General features: G+C 41.1%; 1 protein-coding gene across 1 annotated transcript in view; it reads right to left on the bottom strand.

Moving 5' to 3' along the window:
- CHN1 (chimerin 1) overlaps positions 1–22,768 on the bottom strand; it is a 132,518-nt gene that overhangs the window by 77,387 nt on the left and 32,363 nt on the right. The window contains exons 4-6 of the mRNA XM_089690472.1: positions 20,769–20,824; positions 14,071–14,102; positions 9,787–9,900 (exon numbers count right to left, since the gene is read on the bottom strand). Coding sequence (XP_089546598.1) covers positions 9,787–9,900; positions 14,071–14,102; positions 20,769–20,824 — 202 coding nt within the window. The remainder of the gene's footprint in view (positions 1–9,786; positions 9,901–14,070; positions 14,103–20,768; positions 20,825–22,768) is intronic.

The following is a 22,768-nucleotide window of genomic DNA, read 5'->3' as shown; positions in this document are numbered from 1 at the left end:
CCTTAAAAACCAAACATTCTAACATTATCAAAAGCACAGTAATGAAACAGTGCATTAAACTAAATGTTAAATTACTTTAAAAATGACCACAACATACTCCGTGCTCTCTACCGACAATTGCACATCTTGGAGATGTGTTAGCTGTATCACTAGTCTTGTCAAACAGCTCACAGAACAATCAGCAAAAGCCTGGTAAAAATTCAGTAAGAAGGGAATCTCCAAAGAGAAGAGTTGCAAGGCTGCAGTATCATTACAGGGTCAGTGTCTAAACAAGTTCTATGATATTACATATACTGATCAGAAGAATGAGGAGCATGTATGGGTGATGAGTGAACAAAAGTAGTTTATATGAGAAACGGTTACTAAAAAAAAATCTTAAATGCAGAAAAGTGATGGCAAAAAAAGAAAAAAAAAATCTACCTGCTCTAGAGCATTGAAACTCTACTGAAAGTTGGAGAAAGCAAGCTTAGAAGTATTGGATGGCCAAATAATTTTTACAGATTACTCGCAGTTACAAAAAAAACTCATAATGCAAAACTAATAATAATTAGAACTAAACATACACCGTTGTTACCTTCAATAAAAAAGTAGCAGAGGTTTTATGCAAACATTAAAGCTTCCTGTAGAAATAGAGCTCGAACCTACCACCTGAATATCCCTACTGGTTCTTTAAAGTGCACCTTGCATGAAAACAGAAGGTTCACATTGCTAAGAGCCCCCTACCTGGCAGCTTTATTCAGGGTATTTTTTTCTTTATTTGTATTTTCATGAAAGGCCCACTTTCATGTGATGGATGGCATCAGAGACGAAAGGCTTTAAAGGTGGAAGAATTGTAGCCAAGCTCAACTGTTAAATATTTCAAGGAAAGTAACCACTTTATAAATGATTTTCAACATATGTCAATTTTGTACTGCCAAGTAATGTATGTGCTGTTTCATTAAATGAAGCCTGTTAATTGGCAGATATCCAGTGGAGTACAGTAATATGTTTTGGTAGCAGTATGACAACACATCTGTAAAAATTTCCATCTACACTTGTATTACATAAAAAAAACAGACTGTTTCAAAGGCGTTCATTTTTACTCTAATTTCCCATCAGAGAAAAGTTTTCCAGAGAAGATCCTATGCAATTTGTAAGGAAGTGGGGTCAAGGCTGTGAAGTCCACAAGAAAAGAAGCTCTTCTGAAGAAACTCATTTCAAACCAATCTTGCCAGCATGTACGTGAAGGGATAGAAACCATGGCAACTCAAGAGGCTTACAACAATCAGCATCTTCTGGGAAAAAGAACAGAAGGCTCAGAAACACTAACACCTACTTTTCCAGCACATTAATTGTTTTCTTTATACTCCTACTACCAATATGCATTCACAAGAAGCTTTTAAAATGACAAACTTTAAAAAAACTACTCTACGAAGATTTGATATCTAAGACCAAATAGGTTTAATCATGTAGTATCAACATTCACATCTTACAGGGTATACAGGAAAAGTTCTCTATAGAAGAAGCAATGCAAAGTCGAGACCACAACTTTTCTCTATATATCTGTTCTGTGCTCACTTTACTTTGATAGGGTTACAAACAACCTCTGATTTAATGATGCAAAACTATCAACTTCCACCATGTAGAGCCAACATTAACCCGTTCCCGTCAACCGTACGCATATGTGCGGCCTCACAGAACTGGGCTTTTTTCCCGTGGGGCTGCATATATGCGTATCTGTCTTTGTGCTGGGAGCACGCTGCACAGCGCGCTCCCAATACAAAGAACGGACTGTCACCAGTTGATCAGGAACTGGGACTCCGGGTCACCTTATCACCGTAACAGCTTCTGATTGGCTATTACAGTGATCAGTCACTGTGATAGCCAACCAGAAGCTATCACAGCTCGCCTGTTTTTTTTTTCTCTCTCTGAATGGGAGAGGGATACATTGTATCTCTCTCTCCCATTGGAGAAAGTAAACAATCCTGTGTGTAAAATAAATAAAATACATTTAAAAAAAAAAAAGAAAAAAAAAAAAAAAAGTTAGATCTAGGTCAGTGCCAGGGTTAGTAGTGTTGGGCTCAAGTAAGGGTCAATGGTCAGGGTGTTTTTTTTTTTTTTTCTTTTTAAAAGCATTTTTAATTATTTTCAGTGTCACTATGTCTATGGTAGGATAAAAACAAAAGAAAAGCAAAATGTGCACTATTGTTTCTGGGCTACTTACTATGGTACAAACATCAAATAATATACACATATGATGTATTGCTTCAATGGTCAGGAGCAGGAGAATTTATTTTGGGTTGTTCTTTGGTGGTATGTTATGGTAGTAGCAAGAAAAATACAGCTGAATTTTAAATTTTTTTTTCCACTATTTTTGGACAGTTTACCTTTGATAATAAAAAAAACAACCCCCCCCCCCCCAAAAAAAAAAAACCAAAAAACAGGAGATACAGTGCATGCAGAAAGTATTCATTGCGCTTAACTTTTGCCACATTTTATGTTACAGCCTTCTTCCAAAATTGATTAATTTTTTTCCTCAGCATTCTACAAAAAATACCCCATAATGACAACGTGAAAGTTTGTTTTGATATCTTTGCAATTTATCACTAGTCTTGTCAAACAGCTCACAGAACAATCAGCAAAAGCCTGGTAAAAATTCAGTAAGAAGGGAATCTCCAAAGAGAAGAGTTGCAAGGCTGCAGTATCATTACAGGGTCAGTGTCTAAACAAGTTCTATGATATTACATATACTGATCAGAAGAATGAGGAGCATGTATGGGTGATGAGTGAACAAAAGTAGTTTATATGAGAAACTGTTACTAAAAAAAATCTTAAATGCAGAAAAGTGATGGCAAAAAAAGAAAAAAAAATCTACCTGCTCTAGAGCATTGAAACTCTACTGAAAGTTGGAGAAAGCAAGCTTAGAAGTATTGGATGGCCAAATAATTTTTACAGATTATTCGCAGTTACAGAAAGTTTGTTTTGATATCTTTGCAATTTATTAAAAAGAAAAAAAAAACACATGTACATAAGTATTCCCAGCCTTTGCCATGACACTCATAATTGAGCTCTGGTGCATCCTGCTCCCACTGATCATCCTTGTGATGTTTCCACAGCTTGATTGGAGTCCACCTGTGGGAAATTCAGTTGACTGGACAAGATTAGGAAAGGCATAAACCTGTCTATATAAGGTCCCACAATTAACAGTGCATGTCAGAGCACAAACCAAGTTATGAAGTCCAAGGAATTGTCTGTAGATCTCCAAGACAGGATTGTATCAAGGCACAGATCTGGGGAAGGGTACAGAAAACTTTCTGCAGCATTGAAGGTCCCAATGAGCACAGTGACCTCCATCTGAAAATGGAAGAAGTTTGGCACCACTAGGAATCTTCCTACAGTGGCCCGCCAGGCCAAAATGAGCGATCGAGGGAAAAGGGCCTTAGCCAGGGAGGTAATCAAGCACCCGATGGTCACTCTGAAAGCCTGAATGCCAAGTGTCATGTCTGGAGGAAACCAGGCACCGATCACCACCTGGCCAATACCATCCCTACAGTGAAGCACGGTGGTGGAAGCATCATGCTGTGAGGATGTTTTTCAGTGGCAGGAACTGGGAGACTAGTCAGGATCGAAGGAAAGCTGAATGCAGCAATGTACAGAGACATCCTTGATGAAAACCTGTTCCAGAGCGCTCTGGACCTTAGACTCGGTTGATGGTTCATTGTTCAACAGGACAACGACCCTAACTACACAGCCCACATAACAAAGGAGTTGCTACAGGCCAACTCTGTGAATGTCCTGGAGTAGTCCAGCCAGAGCCAAGACTTGAACCCGATTGAACATCTCTGGAGAGATCTGAAAATGGCTGGGCACCCAACGCTCCCCATCCAACCTGATGGAGCCTGAGAGGTACTGCAAGGAAGAATGGGACAAATTGCCCAATAAATTGGTGTGCCAAGCTTGTAGCTCATACTCAAAACGACTTGAGGCTGGAATTGGTGCTAAAGGTGCTTCAACAAAGTATTGAGCAAAGGCTTTTCATTGTTTCTTTGTAATAAATTGCAAATATTTCAAAACGAACTTCTTTCATGTTGTCATTATGGGGTATTGTTTGTAAAATTTTGAGGAAAACAATGAATTTAATCCATTTTGGAATACGGCAGTAACATAACAAAATGTAACAAAAGTTGAGTGCTGTGAATACTTTCTGGATGCACTGTATCGGTTACCATTCACCACCAAAAGAAATTTGTCCTAAAAAAAAAACAAAACAAAAATGTGGTACTCTTGTCTCACCTTCCAAGGTGCCCTATAACACTCTGCAATGTCTGTCAAGGTGCTACACCTTCATGCATGGCCACCTGACACTGCAGCTAACAAGGACATGGCTGCTTTGATAGTGAACTGTCCATCTTTAACTCCCAGCACTTGCCCGAGGCAAGCAGCAGCATGGGGAATGTAGAGGGAGGGGATGCTGACATGTCTCACCTTCCTCTGCATTCTTCGTGCTGATGTTTTCTTTTGGCAAATGCTGGGAGCCAGAGACAGACGTTCACTATCAAAGCGATTGTCAAGTTGCCAGCTGTTGTGTCGAGAGTCCTATCGGTCTCTTCTGTAATAAATGCTTCCTTCTGCCTATCCACCATGATGTACACTTAGCCATGCATACGCAGCTCAGAAAACATTTACAGCCCTGATCTGCGCCACTGAGATGCGTCTCCCATGCGCATGCACAAGAATGGAGTCATCACAGCCCAGCCACTCAAGCGCCCAAAAGGCAAAGAACACAAAGGAAGACCAGGGGAAGATGTAAACGTGCAGGACCTACCAGATCGATCACACCAAAGCGCTGGAGGGCTCAGTTTGACAGGTAAGTATGCCTTAATATGCCAATATGCTGCAAAAACCTAGAACATTATGGCATAACCCACCTGGGGGTAAAATAGTGGTCAAATCTCCTGTGTGAGAAGAATAATATTAATCCTACAGGTGAATCTGCCAACAACAGCTCTTTTTCGCTGAAACACGATTTTTACTGTTTCATTACAGGGAGGATTAGACCTCATGTACACTGCTGCTCCTAAACATGAGTTTAGGAGTTTTTGCCATTTTTTTTGCCAAAGCCCATGAACTTAACTCAATAAAAGCCTATGTGTCCATGTCCCTTGTTCTGGGTCAGTGTTCCTGGAAATCTTCAAGCCCTTATAAAAGAACAGCAGCTGGGCAAGTAGTATTTCCTGTACAGGTCAGCAATGGCAGTCTAGATAATTCTGTAAGCCCCGGCTCTTTAATATGTTCCCTAGAACATTTACTCAAATTAGTAATTAAAACCTGAGACTTGAGCTGCAAAAACTCATCTGGCTCATACATTTCCCTTTTGAAAAAAATAGATATGTAAAAATTTAATTTTTTCTCCTTCTTGTGCACATTTTATTAAGTCACTTGTAACACAGAAACCATTTACTGATTTAAGCTGCTCTTTATGCATGAAATGACTGCACTGCGAGACACAATGATTTGCATATGAAACATTAAGAACTTTTAATAAGCCACCAGTTACAGGTGCACGTTTGATAATCATTTCCACACGTAAGATACAAAGTCAGCACGCATTATGGCTGCTTTAAAGAGAATTTGCGAGACACTGTTTCCATAAGAACCAGGCCCATTAAAATAGCACATGTTATATTTTCAAAACATATCTTTCGAGATCACAGGCATAGAAGGTGTGCAGCACTTGTTTAGATTTGCTTTCTATTGCACATAATGAAATGAAAAAAAAGAAAGAGGCTAATATACAGTTGTGTTCAAAATAATAGCAGTCCAACATCACTAACCACATAAATCACTGTTTTTGGTATAAATTATATTTCTACGTGGCAAATAATTTACTAGTAGGTGTAGTAGGGTAACAGAAAACCTACAGACCCAACAGTCATGACATGCATGCTGCCGATTCTGCGTAACTGTATAAGTAAATGTGTTTAAAATAATACCAGTGTGGAGTTCTATCAGTGAGGCCATTCAGTCTGTGAAAAAACAGGTGTCAAACAGGTGGCCCTTATTTAATTACGAAGGCAGCAAATGTTGTACCTACTGGGTATAGTGCATTTATCTCTGAAAATCTGACTAAAATGGCTTTGATTAAAAAGTTGATTGGAGAGGGGAAAACATATAAAGAAGTGCAGAAACGGATAGAATACTCAGTTAAGATGATCTCAAATGCTTTAAAATGGAAACCAAAACCAGAAAGACGTGGAAGAAAATGGAAAACTAACATTTGAATGGATCGAAGAATAGCCAAAATGGCAAGGACTCAGCCAATGATCAGCTCCAGGGTGACCAAAGAAGATCTTAAGTTACCGGTCAGTACTGCAACAACTAGAAGATGCCTATGAGAAGCCAAGCTATTGGCAAGAAGCCCCCCGTAAAGTCCCATTGTTAAAAAAAAAAAAAAAGATGATGTGCTGAAGAGGTTACAATTTACCAAAGAACACACTGACTGGCCTAAAGAGAAATGGCGTAACATTTTGTGGACTGATGAAAGCAAGACAACCCCCAAATACTGAATTCAAGTCACAGTACACTACAGTCAGGTCTATAAATATTGGGACATCGCCACAATTCTAACATTTTTTGCTCTATACACCACCACAATGGATTTGAAGTAAAACAAACAAGATGTGCTTTAACTGCAGACTGTCAGCTTTAATTTGAGGGTATTTACATCCAAATCAGGTGAACAGTGTAGGAATTACAACAGTTTGCATATGTGCCTCCCACTTGTTAAGGGACCAAAAGTAATGGGACAATTGGCTTCTCAACTGTTCCATGGCCAGGTATGTGTTATTCCCTCATTATCCCAATTACAATGAGCAGATAAAAGGTCCAGAGTTCATTTCAAGTGTGCTATTTTCATTTGTAATCTGTTGCTGTCAACTCTCAAGATGAGATCCAAAGAGCTGTCACTATCAGTGAAGAAAGCCATCATTAGGCTGAAAAAACAAAACAAACCCATCAGAGAGATAGCAAAAACATTAGGCGTGGCCAAAACAACTATTTGGAACATTCTTAAAAAGAAGGAACGCACCGGTGAGCTCAGCAACACCAAAAGACTCGGAAGACCACGGAAAACAACTGTGGTGGATGAGCGAAGAATTCTTTCCCTGGGGAAGAAAACACCCTTCACAACAGTTGGCCAGATCAAGAACACTGTCCAGGAGGTAGGTGTATGTGTGTCAAAGTCAACAATCAAGAGAAGACTTCACCAGAGTGAATACAGAGGGTTCACCACAAGATGGAAACCATCGGTGAGCCTCAAAAACAGGAAGGCCAGATTAGAGTTTGCCAAACGACATCTAAAAAAGCCTTCACAGTTCTGGAACAACATCCTATGGACAGATGAGACCAAGATCAACTTGTACCAGAGTGATGGGAAGAGAAGAGTATGGAGAAGGAAAGGAACTGCTCATGATCCTAAGCATACCACCTCATCAGTGAAGCATGGTGGTGGTAGTGTCATGGCGTGGGCATGTATGGCTGCCAATGGAACTGGTTCTCTTGTATTTATTGATGATGTGACTGCTGACAAAAGCAGCAGGATGAATTCTGAAGTGTTTCGGGCAATATTATCTGCTCATATTCAGCCAAATGCTTCACAACTCATTGGACGCCGCTTCACAGTGCAGATGGACAATGACCCAAAGCATACTGCAAAAGTAACCAACGAGTTTTTTAAGGGAAAGAAGTGGAATGTTATGCAATGGCCAAGTCAGTCACCTGACCTGAATCCGATTGAGCATGCATTTCACTTGCTGAAGACAAAACTGAAGGGAAAATGCCCCAAGAACAAGCAGGAACTAAAGACAGTTGCAGTAGAGGCCTGGCAGAGCATCACCAGGGATGAAACCCAGCGTCTGGGGATGTCTATGCGTTCCTGACTTCGGGCTGTAATTGCAACCAAGTATTAAAAAGTGAAAGTATGATTATTATTCTGTCCCATTACTTTTGGTCCCTTAACAAGTGGGAGGCACATATGAAACTGTTGTAATTCCTACACCGTTCACCCGATTTGGATGTAAATACCCTAAATAAAGTTGACAGTCTGCAGTTAAAGCACATCTTGTTCGTTTCATTTCAAATCCATTGTGGTGGTATATAGAGCCAAAAATGTTAGAATTGTGTCGATGTCCCAATATTTATGGACCTGACTGTATGTAGACAGTGAAGCATGGTTGTGCAAGCATCACAATATGGGGATGTTTCTCATACTACGGTGTTGGGATTATTTATAGCATATCAGGGATCAGTCTGAATACATCAGAATACTTGAAGAGGTCATGTTGTTTTATACCAAAGAGGAAATGCCCTTGAAATGTTTCAACAAGACAACGACCCCAAACACACCAGTAAGTGAGCAGAATCTTGGTTCCAGACCAACAAGATTAACATTATGGAGTGGCCAGCCCAATCCCTGGACCTTAATCCAATAGAAAACTTGTAAGGGTGACATACAAAATGCTGTTTCTGAGGTAAAACCAAGAAATGCAGAGGAATTGTGGACTGTGGTGCAATAATCCTGAGCTGGAATACCTGTTCATAGGTGCCAGAAGTTGGTTAACTCCATGCAACACAGATATGAAGCAGTTGTCATAAACAGTGGTTATACAACTAAATATTACTTAAGTGATTCACAGGAAAGCTAAATCTTCAGACATTTTTCAGTTTATACTTTCAGATCTGTAATACGACAACAGCCTGCAGACTATGTGTAAAACCGCAATCTGAGTCTAAGTTCCCACCTATGCAGGTCGCGTTTGGTGCGGTACTGCATTGCGTTTTGCATTGTATTTTTGTCGCAGTTTGCGTTATTTTTTAACATTTTTGCAAAAATGCATTACATGCTTTTCTGCAGCATTCTCATTGAAGTCTATAGAACCAAAAACGCATTGTTTTGCGTCCAAGTCCCTGACCCTTTCCAAAAAACGTAGATATGTGAACTTGTCACATAGGAAATCATGATAAATGGACTGCACAGCGTTTCTGCAAAATGCTGCAGAAAATGCTTAGGTGTGAACCTAGGGTTAAGAATTAAAAAAGTGTGGACAAAAAGGCATGCAAAGGACCAATACATATTGTCTGTGTTCACCTTGCAGCTGATCTTCCCTGACTACTGACTTACCATGCCTTGTTGTTTGTGTGGAGGCGGTCACTTTGGTAGAGGTGGGGTTTTGCTTGTTTGCAGATTGTGTTCATACTGAAGCAAAACCATACCTGACCACAAGTGAAATGGGCCCAACACCACTTATAAAAATAAGTTCATTTTTTTTCCCGCTATGTTTTACCATGCATACACATTGTGTCTCCAATTCTTAAACAGGCAATAAAGAAGGGTGGTGGCGAATAATTTTGGATCTGGATTTAAATGATGATTTTTAAGATCAGAGCTAAGAAACAATGGTGAAATCCAAAAGAACTGGAATTTTACAGAAATAAAAAATCTCTGCAGGCTCACAAAAGATGTAATATATTTTTTAGCATTTCAATAAGGTTGTTTGCACAATTTGGAATGAGTAGGCGGTAAATTTTACCATGCAATCTCACTGTACATTCTTTAGATTTACCAACTTTGTAGTGAGAGGGACTAACTAACTGTAGAAAAATGTAATGGACTGCTTCGGTAGGCCCCCATATACCGCACTTTCTGCCAGTTCAAGAAAATAATTTTAAAAATAAATAAATGGAATGCACACATTTGATAACTAATAGCAGTATTACTCATTGAAGAAAACAAGATCAGTTAGGTCTTACCTTAATGCTAATGTGTATGTGCCAGGCTGACGCTGACTTTCTCGAATAAGATAGCTTCCCTCTGCAACACTTAACAACTGGTCTGTTTCTTCCCTGGATATCATACCAAAAAACCTGGTGACAGAAAAAAGATTTTATTTACTCACCATTAAATCCTTTTCTCTGTGCTTAATGAAGGATACAAACGGAACCTTAGATCTTGACCAGTGGGTTATGTCATCACCAGCAGGAGTAGGGCTCTGGGTGCAAACAAAAAGATTCGACCACTACTGGTGGTCAAACCTCCAATCTGACAAACCAGCTTAATTAGTAGCAAGCCTTACACAGGATAAAGGCAAACGCCACTTACCTATGTAATTAAAGTGATAATATTAATATAAAAAAAAGGAGAAAAAGAAAAAGCAAGACTTTAGTAACAAACATGTCATACTTATCTACTCTGTGCAGTGGTTTTGCAGAAAGCAGCCCGAATTCTCCTCTTCTCGGGTCCCCCGCTGGCGCACTTGGCCCCTCCCTCCCGCTGGGTGCCCCCATAGCAAGTAGCTTGCTATGGGGCACCCAAGCCATGGCTCTGTGTCCATTTACACACAGAGCCGTGGCTTGGTCCCATTGTTTCCCTCCCCTGATTGGTTCATTGGCTGTGACTGACAGCAGTGGAAGCCAATCAGGAGTGAGAGCCCCCGGAGAACCGAGGCTCTCGTGGACATCGCTGGATTGGGAGTGTGTGTGTGTGTGTGTGTGTGTGTGTGGGCTGCTATATACAGAAGGTTTTTTGCCTTCATGCACAGAATGCATAAAGGTAAAAAAACAGGAGCCTTTAGAACCACTTTAAGGGCAAGTGCTCTGCCCTTCAAAGACAGCAGAGAAAAGGATTTTACAACAGTACAAAAATCCTATTTTCTCTTTTTTTCATTGAAGGAACCAGGTGGAATTTTACATACTTGACCATTGGGATGTCCCAAAACATTGTCAAATAAAGGGTGGGCCCAAATAGAAAAAACAGAACAGTAGAATGAACTATAACCCTAGACAAGGGAGTTCACACTGCTGCCTGCAAAACCTTGTGGCCAAACCAAGTATCCATGGATGCCGCAACATCACTCTAGTAGAACGTGATAATGGTATGAACAGATGATCAAGTAGTCAACTTGAAAAACAGAAACACGATAATTGAAGACCCAGGGCACACCCAATACTCTGGTAGAATGAGCAGTAACAGGGAATGGTGGAATCTGACCTTAGAAGCCGTACAATCGCTTCCATGAATGAAAATTTATCTATGAATGAAGGGCGCAGACTGTTCTATCATCTGCCCATCCTCCATTTATAGATCCTATTTAATTCATAGAATCTTTTAGCACAGCTGGGAAGACATTTATATATTCGGCCTGCAAACCATCCAGCAATTTGACTGTTGAAAATCTATCATCCTGAACAAAAAAAAACTGGACCCAAGAGACTAAAAAAAAAAAAAAAATCTAGGCTTCAACTCCTACTGCTAGACAAAAAACAGAGTTGGTTGTTGCAGATATGGGGTTTAGCCTCCAGAAGAGACTGCCCCTGGGTTGTCTTTTAATTTGTACCTAGCATTCTACTCCTGCAGGTAGGAATATAACAGATTGGTCATGAAGTAAAGATCCAGCTGTATCCTTCAATGAATTGAAGAGAACATTTTAATGCTAGATATATGTAGTTCTAGACTGGTCAATTCAGCTAAAGAGCTTAAAAGTGAGCCTTATATTTGAAAAACTTTTTTTTTGTAACACAGGTTACAAATAGATCAAAAGTAAGTCAATCCAAAATTTCCCCTCATTTCTTGTCTGATAAAATAGTTGTCAGCATGTCAGAAAATGAGGGGAAATCTATGTAACAGAGCTCCAGACAGCATAAAAAATCCAACAGGGATTTGAACTCTTCTTACCTCTATCCAATGTTGAAAAAAGTTTTGGATGCATATACACTTTAAAAAATACATTTATATACCTCTTATGAAGTGTGTCTATATTTCCTGTTATGCAAATAGTGTTCACCAATGTATGTTGCTATACTGAAACTATATCTATACATCTATATATTTAACTACCAGACATCTTCCTCAATCACCTGCCTGACTGGACAGATGAGTAAACAGAAAGGCAAAGACATGAAAGTAGTCTGATACCCTGATTGACAAACTTTGCACAGTTGGCTGTCACAACGAGGTGCTTGAAACCAAGAGCAGGCAGTGTAACATCCAATTATAGTTTTGAGACAGAGTAAGGTAAGTTCATCAGTTTGCAGTATTTGTATCAGCATGCACTTGGCACACTACAACAATCCTGAAGCATTATTGGGCATGTACTGTAAAGAGCTGGATGAAACCAATTCTATGGCGTATGTGCTGTCTCCCAAGTAATCATACTTTGGAATCACTAGTAGTCTAGGATTTAGACATCTTCTATTCGACCAAAGGGTATGCTACCCTTTGCTAAATTCTATTTACCTAAATAAATCCAGGTTGAAATGGGAATTTATAGTATTATAAACATTTTCCATTATTATATTCACATTTTTTTTCTAGTGAGGTAAATATTAACCACTTGCCCTCCTGAGGATTTACCCTTCTTCCTGACCAGACCATTTTTTGTGTTACGGCGCTGTGTTACTTTAACTGACAATTGCGCGGTCATGCAACACTGCACCCAAATTAAATTTATGTCCTTTTTTCCCACGAATTTAGCTTTCTTTCAGTGGTATTTGATCGCCTGTTTTTATTTTTTGTGATATAAAAGAAGACTGACAATTTTGAGAAAAAAAAACCAATATTTTTGACTTTTTGGTATTAAACATGCCCAGCAAAATAAAATAAAAAAAAAATCAAATTTCGTCATAAATTTAGGCCAAAATTCATTCTTCTACATGTCTTTCCTAAAAAAAAAATCCCAATACGTGTAAATTAATTGGTTTACATGAAAGTTATAGTGTTTATAAATGGCGGTATAGATACTTACATTTTTATTTATACTAATAATGGTGGCGATCAGCGACTTATAACGGGACTGCTGCGGGCATTCTAACAATGGGGGAAAATGACCTGGTGTCACTGACATCTGCGGTTAAAGTTGAAGTTCAGTCAAAGTCGAAGGCTAAACCTACTAAAACCCCCATTCAAAGCCTATTCTATCTAGCTCTGTACAGAAAAGATCTGTGTACTTAATTTTGAAGCTGCTCTGTTCCAGTCACATGACCACCGCTGGTTTCTGTGTAGAGGACAGATAACCGACAGATGCAAATGCCTGCGCAGTGACGTCACCTATAGGCTTATTACTGGGCATCTGTTGTTGGATGCCCCTCCTCTACATTGAAGCCACCACTGACTGCTGATCATGGGACTGGATCAGCTTCAGAATAGGCAAGTATACAGATTTTTTCTGTACAGGGTTAGATAGAATAGGCTTAGAATGGGTGTGGAAGTAGGTTTAGTCTTCGTTCGCTTTTGATTTGAACGTACATTTTAAATAGTTTGTTTAAAGATTTCCTAACAAATCATATATTCAACCATCCAGGGAAGTTCCAGACTCTGCTGACTGCACGTTTTCTGCAGTGCTTTACTTTTTTGTGTTGTTACAAGAGACTATAATTTGATCTCTTGCTTTTCAGCCCTATTCAACACACATAAAGTAGTATTAAACCACCAGGTGAAAGCAGAGGGAAAAAGCCTAAAAAAAGAAAACTATTGCAGCCACCACATCTAAGAATGTGTAAGCTGCAGTATATTACATGGGGCAGCCCTATGCGTGGTAAATGCACTAAAAATAGCTCCCGCACCTTTTTGGGTGGTGAGCGTCACACGTTTCTTAGCAGAGTTATGAGTACCATCAACAATTAATGGTACTGGAAGTGTGACACACATTTGTCTGAATGGGACCTTAGTGTTTTTCTATACCTGTCTCTTCCAGTCTCCTTTTTTCTGAACCTTCAACATCTTTTCTGTCTTCACTAGCACACTTTCTATAAAAGCCAAGTTCGCCTTTTGGTAAAAATTAATAAATGCACATATTTTTGCAGGAAAAAAAAACATGACAACAGGACATGTACTGTAGTATGTTACACATTACACCCTAAATATGGGTGTAACATACTCCATAAGGAGCACTTATTCTTTAAATTCCATAAATTGCCTTTAGAATGGTAACCAGTGTGACTTTCTCTAAATCAGCTGCAGTCAAGTTCATACAGCTATCAGACATGCATGAAAGAGTGAAAACACAGTTAAAAAGAAAAGGAAAAAAAAAGGCAACTCACTCTCTTCCATAATACTTTGGTCTGTTTTCCACCTGAAAAAGAAAACAAAACAATAAATACGACACATGTATCATTATGTGCTGTCCAAATACAACAGCTAGAAATGGGAGTGGGATTTTCACTTTTCTTCAGAGAAAAAAAAATGAAAAAAAATGACAGTACAACTTTGTTTTAATTTTTTTTTTTTTACTCTTTTCTTCTTATACCTGATTTGAATGGAGAGGAAAGCTCCCCAAGTGGACAGACACAGCAATACAATCCAGACAGATGTTCTTAAGCCCACCATATAGAAGACGGATCAAGTCTTGTCCAGTTCAGCAGGAACTGGCCGAGATCCGATCCATCAATGGGCAGGCTGGTTGTATTGAAGTTGATCCGTTGATCTATTTCAGTACAACCAACCTGTCCGATTTTTTTTTTCATGTGATCAATGCCAGTGGCTATAGCTGCAAGCAGTGATCAATGTGTGCAATAGTGACCTGGAAGGCAAGAAAATGGTATAATCTATGGCCTGCTTAAAAGTTTCCCACATCACTAACAAAACGTGATTGCTACCTGTGTCGCCATTAGGGGGATTTCTCTACACTTCCACTTCTGTCTCCCGCCCATCCCACAGAAAGGAATTAAGAGTATTCTCCTAAATGGGGACACAGACCTCAACAAAAAGTTGACCCTTCCCAACTCCATTCAACACTAAAATATTGTTGTTAAATTCTCCTACTAAACTCCATTGAGGGACACAAGTCTTTAAGCTTCAGCTTATACTGCCTAGGACTGGACACTACCAAACTATGGGCCAGTGCTGGATAACCCCTTCCACTACCAGCATGCCTCCGTGGGAATCCCCGCTGACAGCAGATGACTCATGGTCCTTAAGGCATGTCCACCACCCGCTCCTTAACAACCATGACAGTTACTGATTGTTAAAGCCACAAACTCCTTAGCAACCAGCTATTTACAGCTTGTTAAGGATGCTGGCTACTGCCGGCGTAAAAGTGCTGCAAACTTTCACTGCTAAAATACCACATCACTTCAGAAAATGCAGTATTTTAGTGAATTAGCATTTTTTAGTGAATTTCAAATATGTTTTAGAAAAACGCTAAGCAGTATTTTACTGCAGTTCTAAAAGTGGCAATACCAATTATTGAATTGATCCCAGTGTCTTGTAAATGTTGAAGTGGCAAGGCCAGGTTTAAATCTGTAAAGTTCTGTGAAATGTGCCATTATATAAAATCTCAGTACATGTTTGTGCCTGATTTTAATAAATTTCAGAAAGCAATGTGCAGATTGAAATGTTTTATTGAGACTAAATAATGAATGAGTGCAATCTTAGCAGGAGAAGGGTGTGCACAGCCAGACACCTTTGGCTTAAAGCTGAAGTATGGCCACAGATGATTTGTGACCACTTGCACAGTAAAAACAAATTAGCTTTAATGAGTTATGCCCCATCTTTGGTTGCTGCAAAAATTTTTGCTGCATCTTACTCAGGTAGCAGTCTCCTGTCAATGCTGACATTTGTAGTTCCAGCTGCAATACACTCACTCGGCACCTCCACCATTCATAAAAAGCCTTGCGGTCTTTTCAATGAATGCTAGGTGTTCTGTGATTAAGGGAGGTGTAGATGAACGCAAGAATCTCCCCTTTTCCAATTAAGAATGGAGGAGAAGCTGAACAAGTGACCCACAGTATGCAATGTACTGTAGCTGGAATGACAAGAACCAGCACTGGATTTTCATTGCCAAACAGGAGATCCTGAGTAAGTACCTGCATAGGCCAGTTCAGTGTGATGAGAATCACTGGAATGTCCTGTCGATCCTGTGTGGCACAGGTGAGGAAGGAATTTCAGAGAAGGAATGCATAGATCAGGATGAAATAATCCCACAGTCACCAGAGCACCCACTGCAAAGGTCAGAGGATCCCTAGACCTGGAGACAAACCTGCTCAGTTTGTTGAACATGGAAACCAAGAGGTCCATGTCCAAGTCCAACAACGCCAACCTGCAACAGAGATCTTGAAACACCTCTGAGTGAAGAGACCATCCTCCAGTCCAGCTGTTGATGACTGAGAAAGCCCATCTGCTATTTTTCCACGCCTGGGATGACCATGGCATAAAGCACATGGAACTTTCACCCAAGAATCTGATCACATTCTTTTAGAGCTGTGAGAATTCTAGTTCTTCCCCGATGATGGTTTAAGCTACTGCCGTGGCATGGTCTGCCCGTTCCCTGGTCCGATGACCTTGCATTTGTAAAGTCTAGCATTGAAAAGATAATAGAATCACACTGAATTTAACAATGTTGATTAATAGATGAGCTTCCCCTGGTGACCATGTCCCCTGTACCAGCAGAGTATCTAAGACATCTCTCCAGTCTAACAGAGTAGCATCTCTCATGAGAGACTTCCAGCCCAGTGGGAGGAATGGTTTCCCTGATTACAGTGCTAGACTTGCGATCTAGCAGGCCAGGGAAAGCCTGGTTTTGATGTTGGTCAGACATATGAGATAGTTCAGAGACTGAAGCCTGCTTGTTCCACACTGCTAGAATATTGAGTTGCAATAGTCTGGAATGAAATTAAGCATATAGAACTGCACCAAAAGAGGCCACCATTAAGCCCAGAAACCTTATTCAAAAGCAGAGGATTGGTTGACTCCTGGACTATAGTTTAATATAGGAGAGTCTGGAGTGAGTTTGAAAGGAAAACCCTAAACAGGGCCGAATCCAGGACAATGCCTAGATGCTCCAAGGAAAACTCCACCCAAACCTCCGAAGGATGTGGACATTGTCAGACAGAGCCTGTGCCAACTGTTCCCTCAGAAGAAGGTCATCTACATATCCCTGTACGTGGTTGCCTCAAGTGCAAGCAGCGCAAGAACAGGTGGGATAGCACCTAGGTTAAGACCTGAGGCACACTGGACAGACCAAAAGGGAAGAGCAACAAATTGGTAGTGCTGTGTGGCCACTGGAAAACACAGGTAGCATTGATGCATCAGGAGGCTGGGGAAATACAAGTAGGCATCCTGTATGTCCAGAGAGGTCAGAAGGTCCCAAAGATAGAGGGTAACAATGACTGACCAGGTTGATTCTGTGCAAAATCTGTACACAAAGGAAGGAGTTGAGAATATTTATATCCTTTTCTGCATTAACGTTTAGGACTCCTTGAGAGAGGAGCTGTGCCAGAACAGCATGGAGCTGCACCAAGCTTTGTGGTTGCATTGGCAAGTTGGACAGCATAAGGTGGGTTGAGGCAGATTAAAATTTCAGGTTGCAGTCTGTGGATACCAGATTCTGGACCCAAACATTTGAAATTTCCTGGGATCAGATGGCTCCAAAGGTCAACACACATCCCCCCAATCTGACAACTGGGGAAACTCTCTCATTGTGAGGACGACGTTAAGGGAACCCAGGCTGGTAGCTAATGCAGGAAGTCCCAAACCTTGGCATGTGTGGACTGCATCAATAATGCCTCAGATGGTATCCTTAGACTATGGAGATATGTCTTCAGACTCAGATTCCTCCTTATAACAGCTCCTCAAACAAGGATATGGTACAGTCCTCTTCATCCTTAGCTAAAGCAGAAGCAGCTGCAACCTTTGGGAAATCAGAGACAAACTCCAGAGGAGAAGGAGTGGAAGCATGAATGTAGCCCCTGCTTTCTGAGTCTGCCAACAGGGCTGAAATTTTCCTCACACTCAGACATAACAAATAAATCTGCTTTAAATAAGACAGAGGAAAGTGCCACTTCTGATACAGTTAAGGAAGGAAGACTGAGAAGTGTTGTGACCCAACCAGGGGACTGGGCTATCGGTGTTAGGTCTCTTTTAGGAAAAACACTACACAAAAGATCCTACGGCACGGTTAGTAGATCTTATGCAGACATGGCCCACAAGCTGTCCTTGTGCTAATGATCCACCAAATGAAGTATGCAAGTGAGGGATTGCCCATAAAGGATACTCACAAACCGCTGGTGCAGAAGGAAGGATTAATTACACCTGTGACCTGTGTCACTTCAAGACAGCAAGGAGCCTAAAGTAAATGTCCAAGGATCTAGGAGGGGGGTGCACAGACAGAGAAAATAACAGGATGGCAGATAGTTCCGCACATGCATCAGTAAATGGTGCATACATTTGCACTTGACAACCTGAAGGAGACACACACAGGAGCAGTAAAGCCTGAGAGACTCAGAAGAGGTCCAACTGAGCACAGACTCAAAGGGTGGGGCAACTCTTTCATCCATGGCCAGTCCTGTGACCTAAAGTTACACTGCTCTACTCATACTCTGCCGAAGCCCCAGATGATGAAAGGCTAAGTTCAACATTTGCAAAAAAAAAAAATAAATGCATTCACATTAGCAGAAAAAATATGAGCATTTATATATTTTTTTGCATAGAAGCTTTTCAAAGCAAATGCGCTATCAGTGGATTGCAGGTGCAAATGCACAGGCTTCTGCAGACTCTTCCTCCATCTCTAAGATATGGGCTTTCAGTCAGGAAGCAGAAGAAAGTGTCCATGGGCTAAGAATGTGGTAATCACCACACTGGTATTTCACTGAGAACTGCAAGTCTCTTTGCTGTGGTGACAGACAGTGCTTGTAGTTTATTTACAGCTGTGCTAAATTTAAAAAGCGTCAGAAGCGTCTGGGAAGAAGAACCCCTGTAATCCTGTGAGGGGGCCATCTTGGCACCATATTACACTCTAAATAAGGGTGTAACATGGTATAAAAGGTGAACTTAGCCTTTAACCTCTTAATGCAAGAACCAGAGCAAGTGAAACACCACCAGGCTCCCCAAGGTCCTGCGAGGCCCTGTGGTTCCCACACAGACTTGCTGAGGAAAGAGAGGCAGGATCCAGTGGACATGCCCCATCTAGACAGCCTTTGCCCTCCCTAAGGGGTGTTCCACCAGACAGGTGCACTGTAGTCTAGGAACTGTGTAGTGCTCTGCGGTTAACTCACATGTTACACACAGGTGTATAGGAGAGCGATTTCAGAAAGACCAATGCCCGCAGCACTAACAACAACTACAGACTGGCCCCGCTTTTTCCTCACAGCAGAGTACGGATATTGCCTGTGTGGTAATGCCAAGGATCAGCTGACCTTGGTAAAAAAAATGGAGTTTGTTTCTCTCAGAGTAGAGAAGTAGAGAAGACATCCATTCACCTAAGATAATTTGAGCATAATGGAGAGGGAGGGGGTTACAATATCAGTCTTAGAGCTTTATCTATTTTTGTGTCCAATCTCTTGAAGGCAGCAGCAACATAACCCAATGTATCTGAATTACTACGGAGGTAGGTTGTTTGTTAAAAAAAAAACATTTATTACAAAAAAAACAGATACTCAAACCACAAAGGGCGGGCTTAAAAAAAAAAATTGAACGAATGTTCAAGGATAAGTTCACCTTTGGGAACGTGTTACATGTTCCACCCTCCCCGTGACCGCAGTACGGGGAGACGTTCCCTGTACTAGCTGTCCCTTTTTGAAAACAGTGCAGTCATGCAGGGTTCCACCTACATAGCCATGTCATTCATTCACAGAGTTCTGTGAATGATTGAACTACAAGTCCCAACAGCCTTTTGTGGCTGTCGACTTGTAGTGCTCAATGAACTACCACAGCGCTGTTGAGCACTCAGTAGTTCATTGAGTCTGTCAGACTGTATTTGCTTGCCCGTACGGGATGTATGGGCATACAGAAACACTGACAGGTTTGCAGGAGTCCTGCATAGCACCAGCAATCTGCTGATCGCTGGTGCAGTGCTTTCCAGGCTAATAAAAAAAAAAAAAGAAAAAAAGAAAAGGAAAATGGTAAACACATTTTTTACCTGTAATAAATGGGCATTTTATTTAAGTGAACTGAAAAAAACAAACACTCTGCCATCTGACTTCTCAGTCATGTGCTCCAGTTAAGGCAAACCTATTCGGTCTCACTGGGAGTACAGTGGGTGCCGCTAGGAGTCAAAGAATAACCACATTTATCAGAGGTTTCTTACACAGGTATTTTCCCCTGTGAGCTATTCTCTTTAATCAAATTTCAATGGGCTTAATCGCAAGTGACAAAAATATATATTGATGTAAGAATTTTAATGCAGCATTGCAAAAATATCTGTATCATAATGCAGTCTGCTAAAGACATTCAAGTTGATGTATACTTATTAAGAAAAACTACAACAGAGGTTTGTTTCTCAAAACCTCTATGATGCACTTCACTCAAAGTAAAAAGTAAACCTTGAGATGTGTTTAATCAGTTTTCACGCAGGCATTGCTGTAGCACCCCAGTCCATTCAATAACCTTTTGTTGGTAATCTGTGAACTTCTGCGTGTTAAAAAAAAGAGCAATTCCCAGACTACTATACAGATTTTTTTCCATAACCATTTTGAATTTGCCACATTAATTTTGCTGTAAGCTTGGTTTGCCACCCAAGGAAAATGTTAGTAAACATGCTTCTGATGAGTACTCACATCCGAACAAATGCTCAGAAGAGATCATACAGACAAAACTAACAGCATACATTAACAACTAAAATCCTCATATGACCACTTGCACCATCCCATCCGCTTAGCGATATCTTTCAGTTTTCACTCCATACACAGGATTGCTACCATGAGATTACACAGCTTTTCAAAGATTCTAGATTTAAATAGATTTTTCTTTAGTAAGGGAAATATATGTCATGTGGTGATGTATGACAGCATGGCTAGCTACCTACCTCCCGTGTGCAGGTAATTCTTCGTGGATGCGGCGCCTCTTGCTGCAGTTGATACACTAAATAAAACATACAAGTGTTGCTTTACACATTTTCAAGATAAAAAAAAACAAAAAAACATGTTCTTCCATTTCAAATACTATCTGAACACTAGGCAGGTAAGCGTATCAGTGGATAACATTAAACCTATTACTAGAAAACCAATACTGTACACAGGCTGAACCATTGTACTGTGTGCACATTTCAAACAAATGCATTAGAATTTTTTACACGCTGATAACAACAGTGACATCAGTATCACTAGCTGATTTTTGAAGATGTACAGTAATTATATATTTTTTAACCTACCCCCCTTTCTTTTAGTGTTAACATTGTTTTCACTAGAAAAAGAAAAGCTAAAAAGGACACTTGTAAGGAGAGGACCACATTAAACAAGAGCTAGATCCACTGACCCACAAGAGGCAAACACATCAGGTGTTCCAGCCTTACTTGTAGTATGGTCATTCTGGGACACAACTTCAGAACGTAATGGCAGGGTATATGTAACAGCCTGGAAACCAGCTTGATTAGAAAGAGATCAGAAATGGCAGCCTCTGCATTTCCCTCATGACAGACTTACTTTTAACAGAAACTCTAAATTTAGGATAGATGTAGCCTAACAACAGAGAACTACTAGCAACTGAGGCTATCTTTGATAGAAATGTACATGATTACCAGACCTATCATATTACTACAACTTTTTCAGTACAAATTTCACATATGTACAGTATGTATTTACTGTATGTAAAGTCAGGGATGTGGCAAAGGTAAACTGCCACTAAACAATTACAAGGGCTAACCCTGCTTATCATTCCTTCTGAAAATGTAAGTTTCCTGGCTCTTAAGCTGATCGCCTAGTGTCAATACTTTTTGAATCGGAAACCCTTATCAAAAATGCAGACCTCTTTGTTTCCCGCTCCCTCAACCTCCTGGCGATCACGGAAACCTGGATCCAGCCCACTGACTCTACCTCTTCTGCTGCACTCTCCTATGGAGGTCTCACCTGGACCCACTCACCCAGACCTAACGGTCGTAAAGGTGGTGGGGTTGGTCTGCTCCTGTCACCGCAGAGCACCTTCCGAGTCCTCCCAAACCCCCCCTCCCTAGCCTTCTCCTCCTTCGAGGCCCACTGCGTCCGACTATTCTCCCCAACCCCCCTGAAGATTGCTGTGATATACCGGCCTCCTGGATCCATACCCCGCTTCCTGGATGACTTCTCCTCCTGGCTACCCTTCTTCCTCTCCTCTGAGCTACCCACCATCATTCTTGGGGATTTCAACATCCCTGTCAACCTTGACAACCCGGACACAACCCGTCTCCTCCACTTAACCTCCTCCTTTGCACTTGCACAGTGCATACAATCCACCACCCACTCCGACGGTAATATCCTTGATCTTGTCTTCTCCAACCGCTGCGCTCCCCACAACCTCACTAACACCCCCTTCCCTCTCTCTGACCACAACCTGATCACCTTCTCTATCTCCTCGTCCTCCAACGCCTACCCCTCCAAATGTCACACTACTACCAGCCGTAACCTCCGCAACCTTAACCCTGCCCCCCTCCACTCTGCAGCTGATCAACTCCACAACCGCATCCTCCCCCTGTCCTGCCCCGACTTGGCTATGACTGCCTACAACAACGCGCTGTCAGCAGCCCTTGACTCACTAGCGCCTTTAACCACACGCAACATCAGACTCCGACCGCTCCAGCCCTGGCAGACTGATCACACCAAAACCCTCAAACGACGCAGTCGTGTCCTGGAGCGACTATGGCGCAAAACAAAATCCCAACAAGCTTTCATCTGCTACAAATCTGCCTTCCGCACCTACACCTCCTTCCTCCACGCAGCCAAACAAGCCTACTTCCTGACCCTCATCAAGGCCCTCTCCGCCTTCAACTCTCTACTCTCTCCACCCCCACCTCCACCCAGCACCTCACTCACCGCCCTTGAGATTGCCAATCAC

This window comes from Staurois parvus, unplaced genomic scaffold (genome assembly GCF_062004578.1).
Source record: "Staurois parvus isolate SC_StPar_1 unplaced genomic scaffold, SC_StPar_1.0 ptg000530l, whole genome shotgun sequence".
Taxonomy (NCBI): domain Eukaryota; kingdom Metazoa; phylum Chordata; class Amphibia; order Anura; family Ranidae; genus Staurois; species Staurois parvus.
The sequence above is the reverse complement of the archived record's forward strand: the minus strand, read 5'-3'. Positions and strand labels throughout refer to the sequence as shown.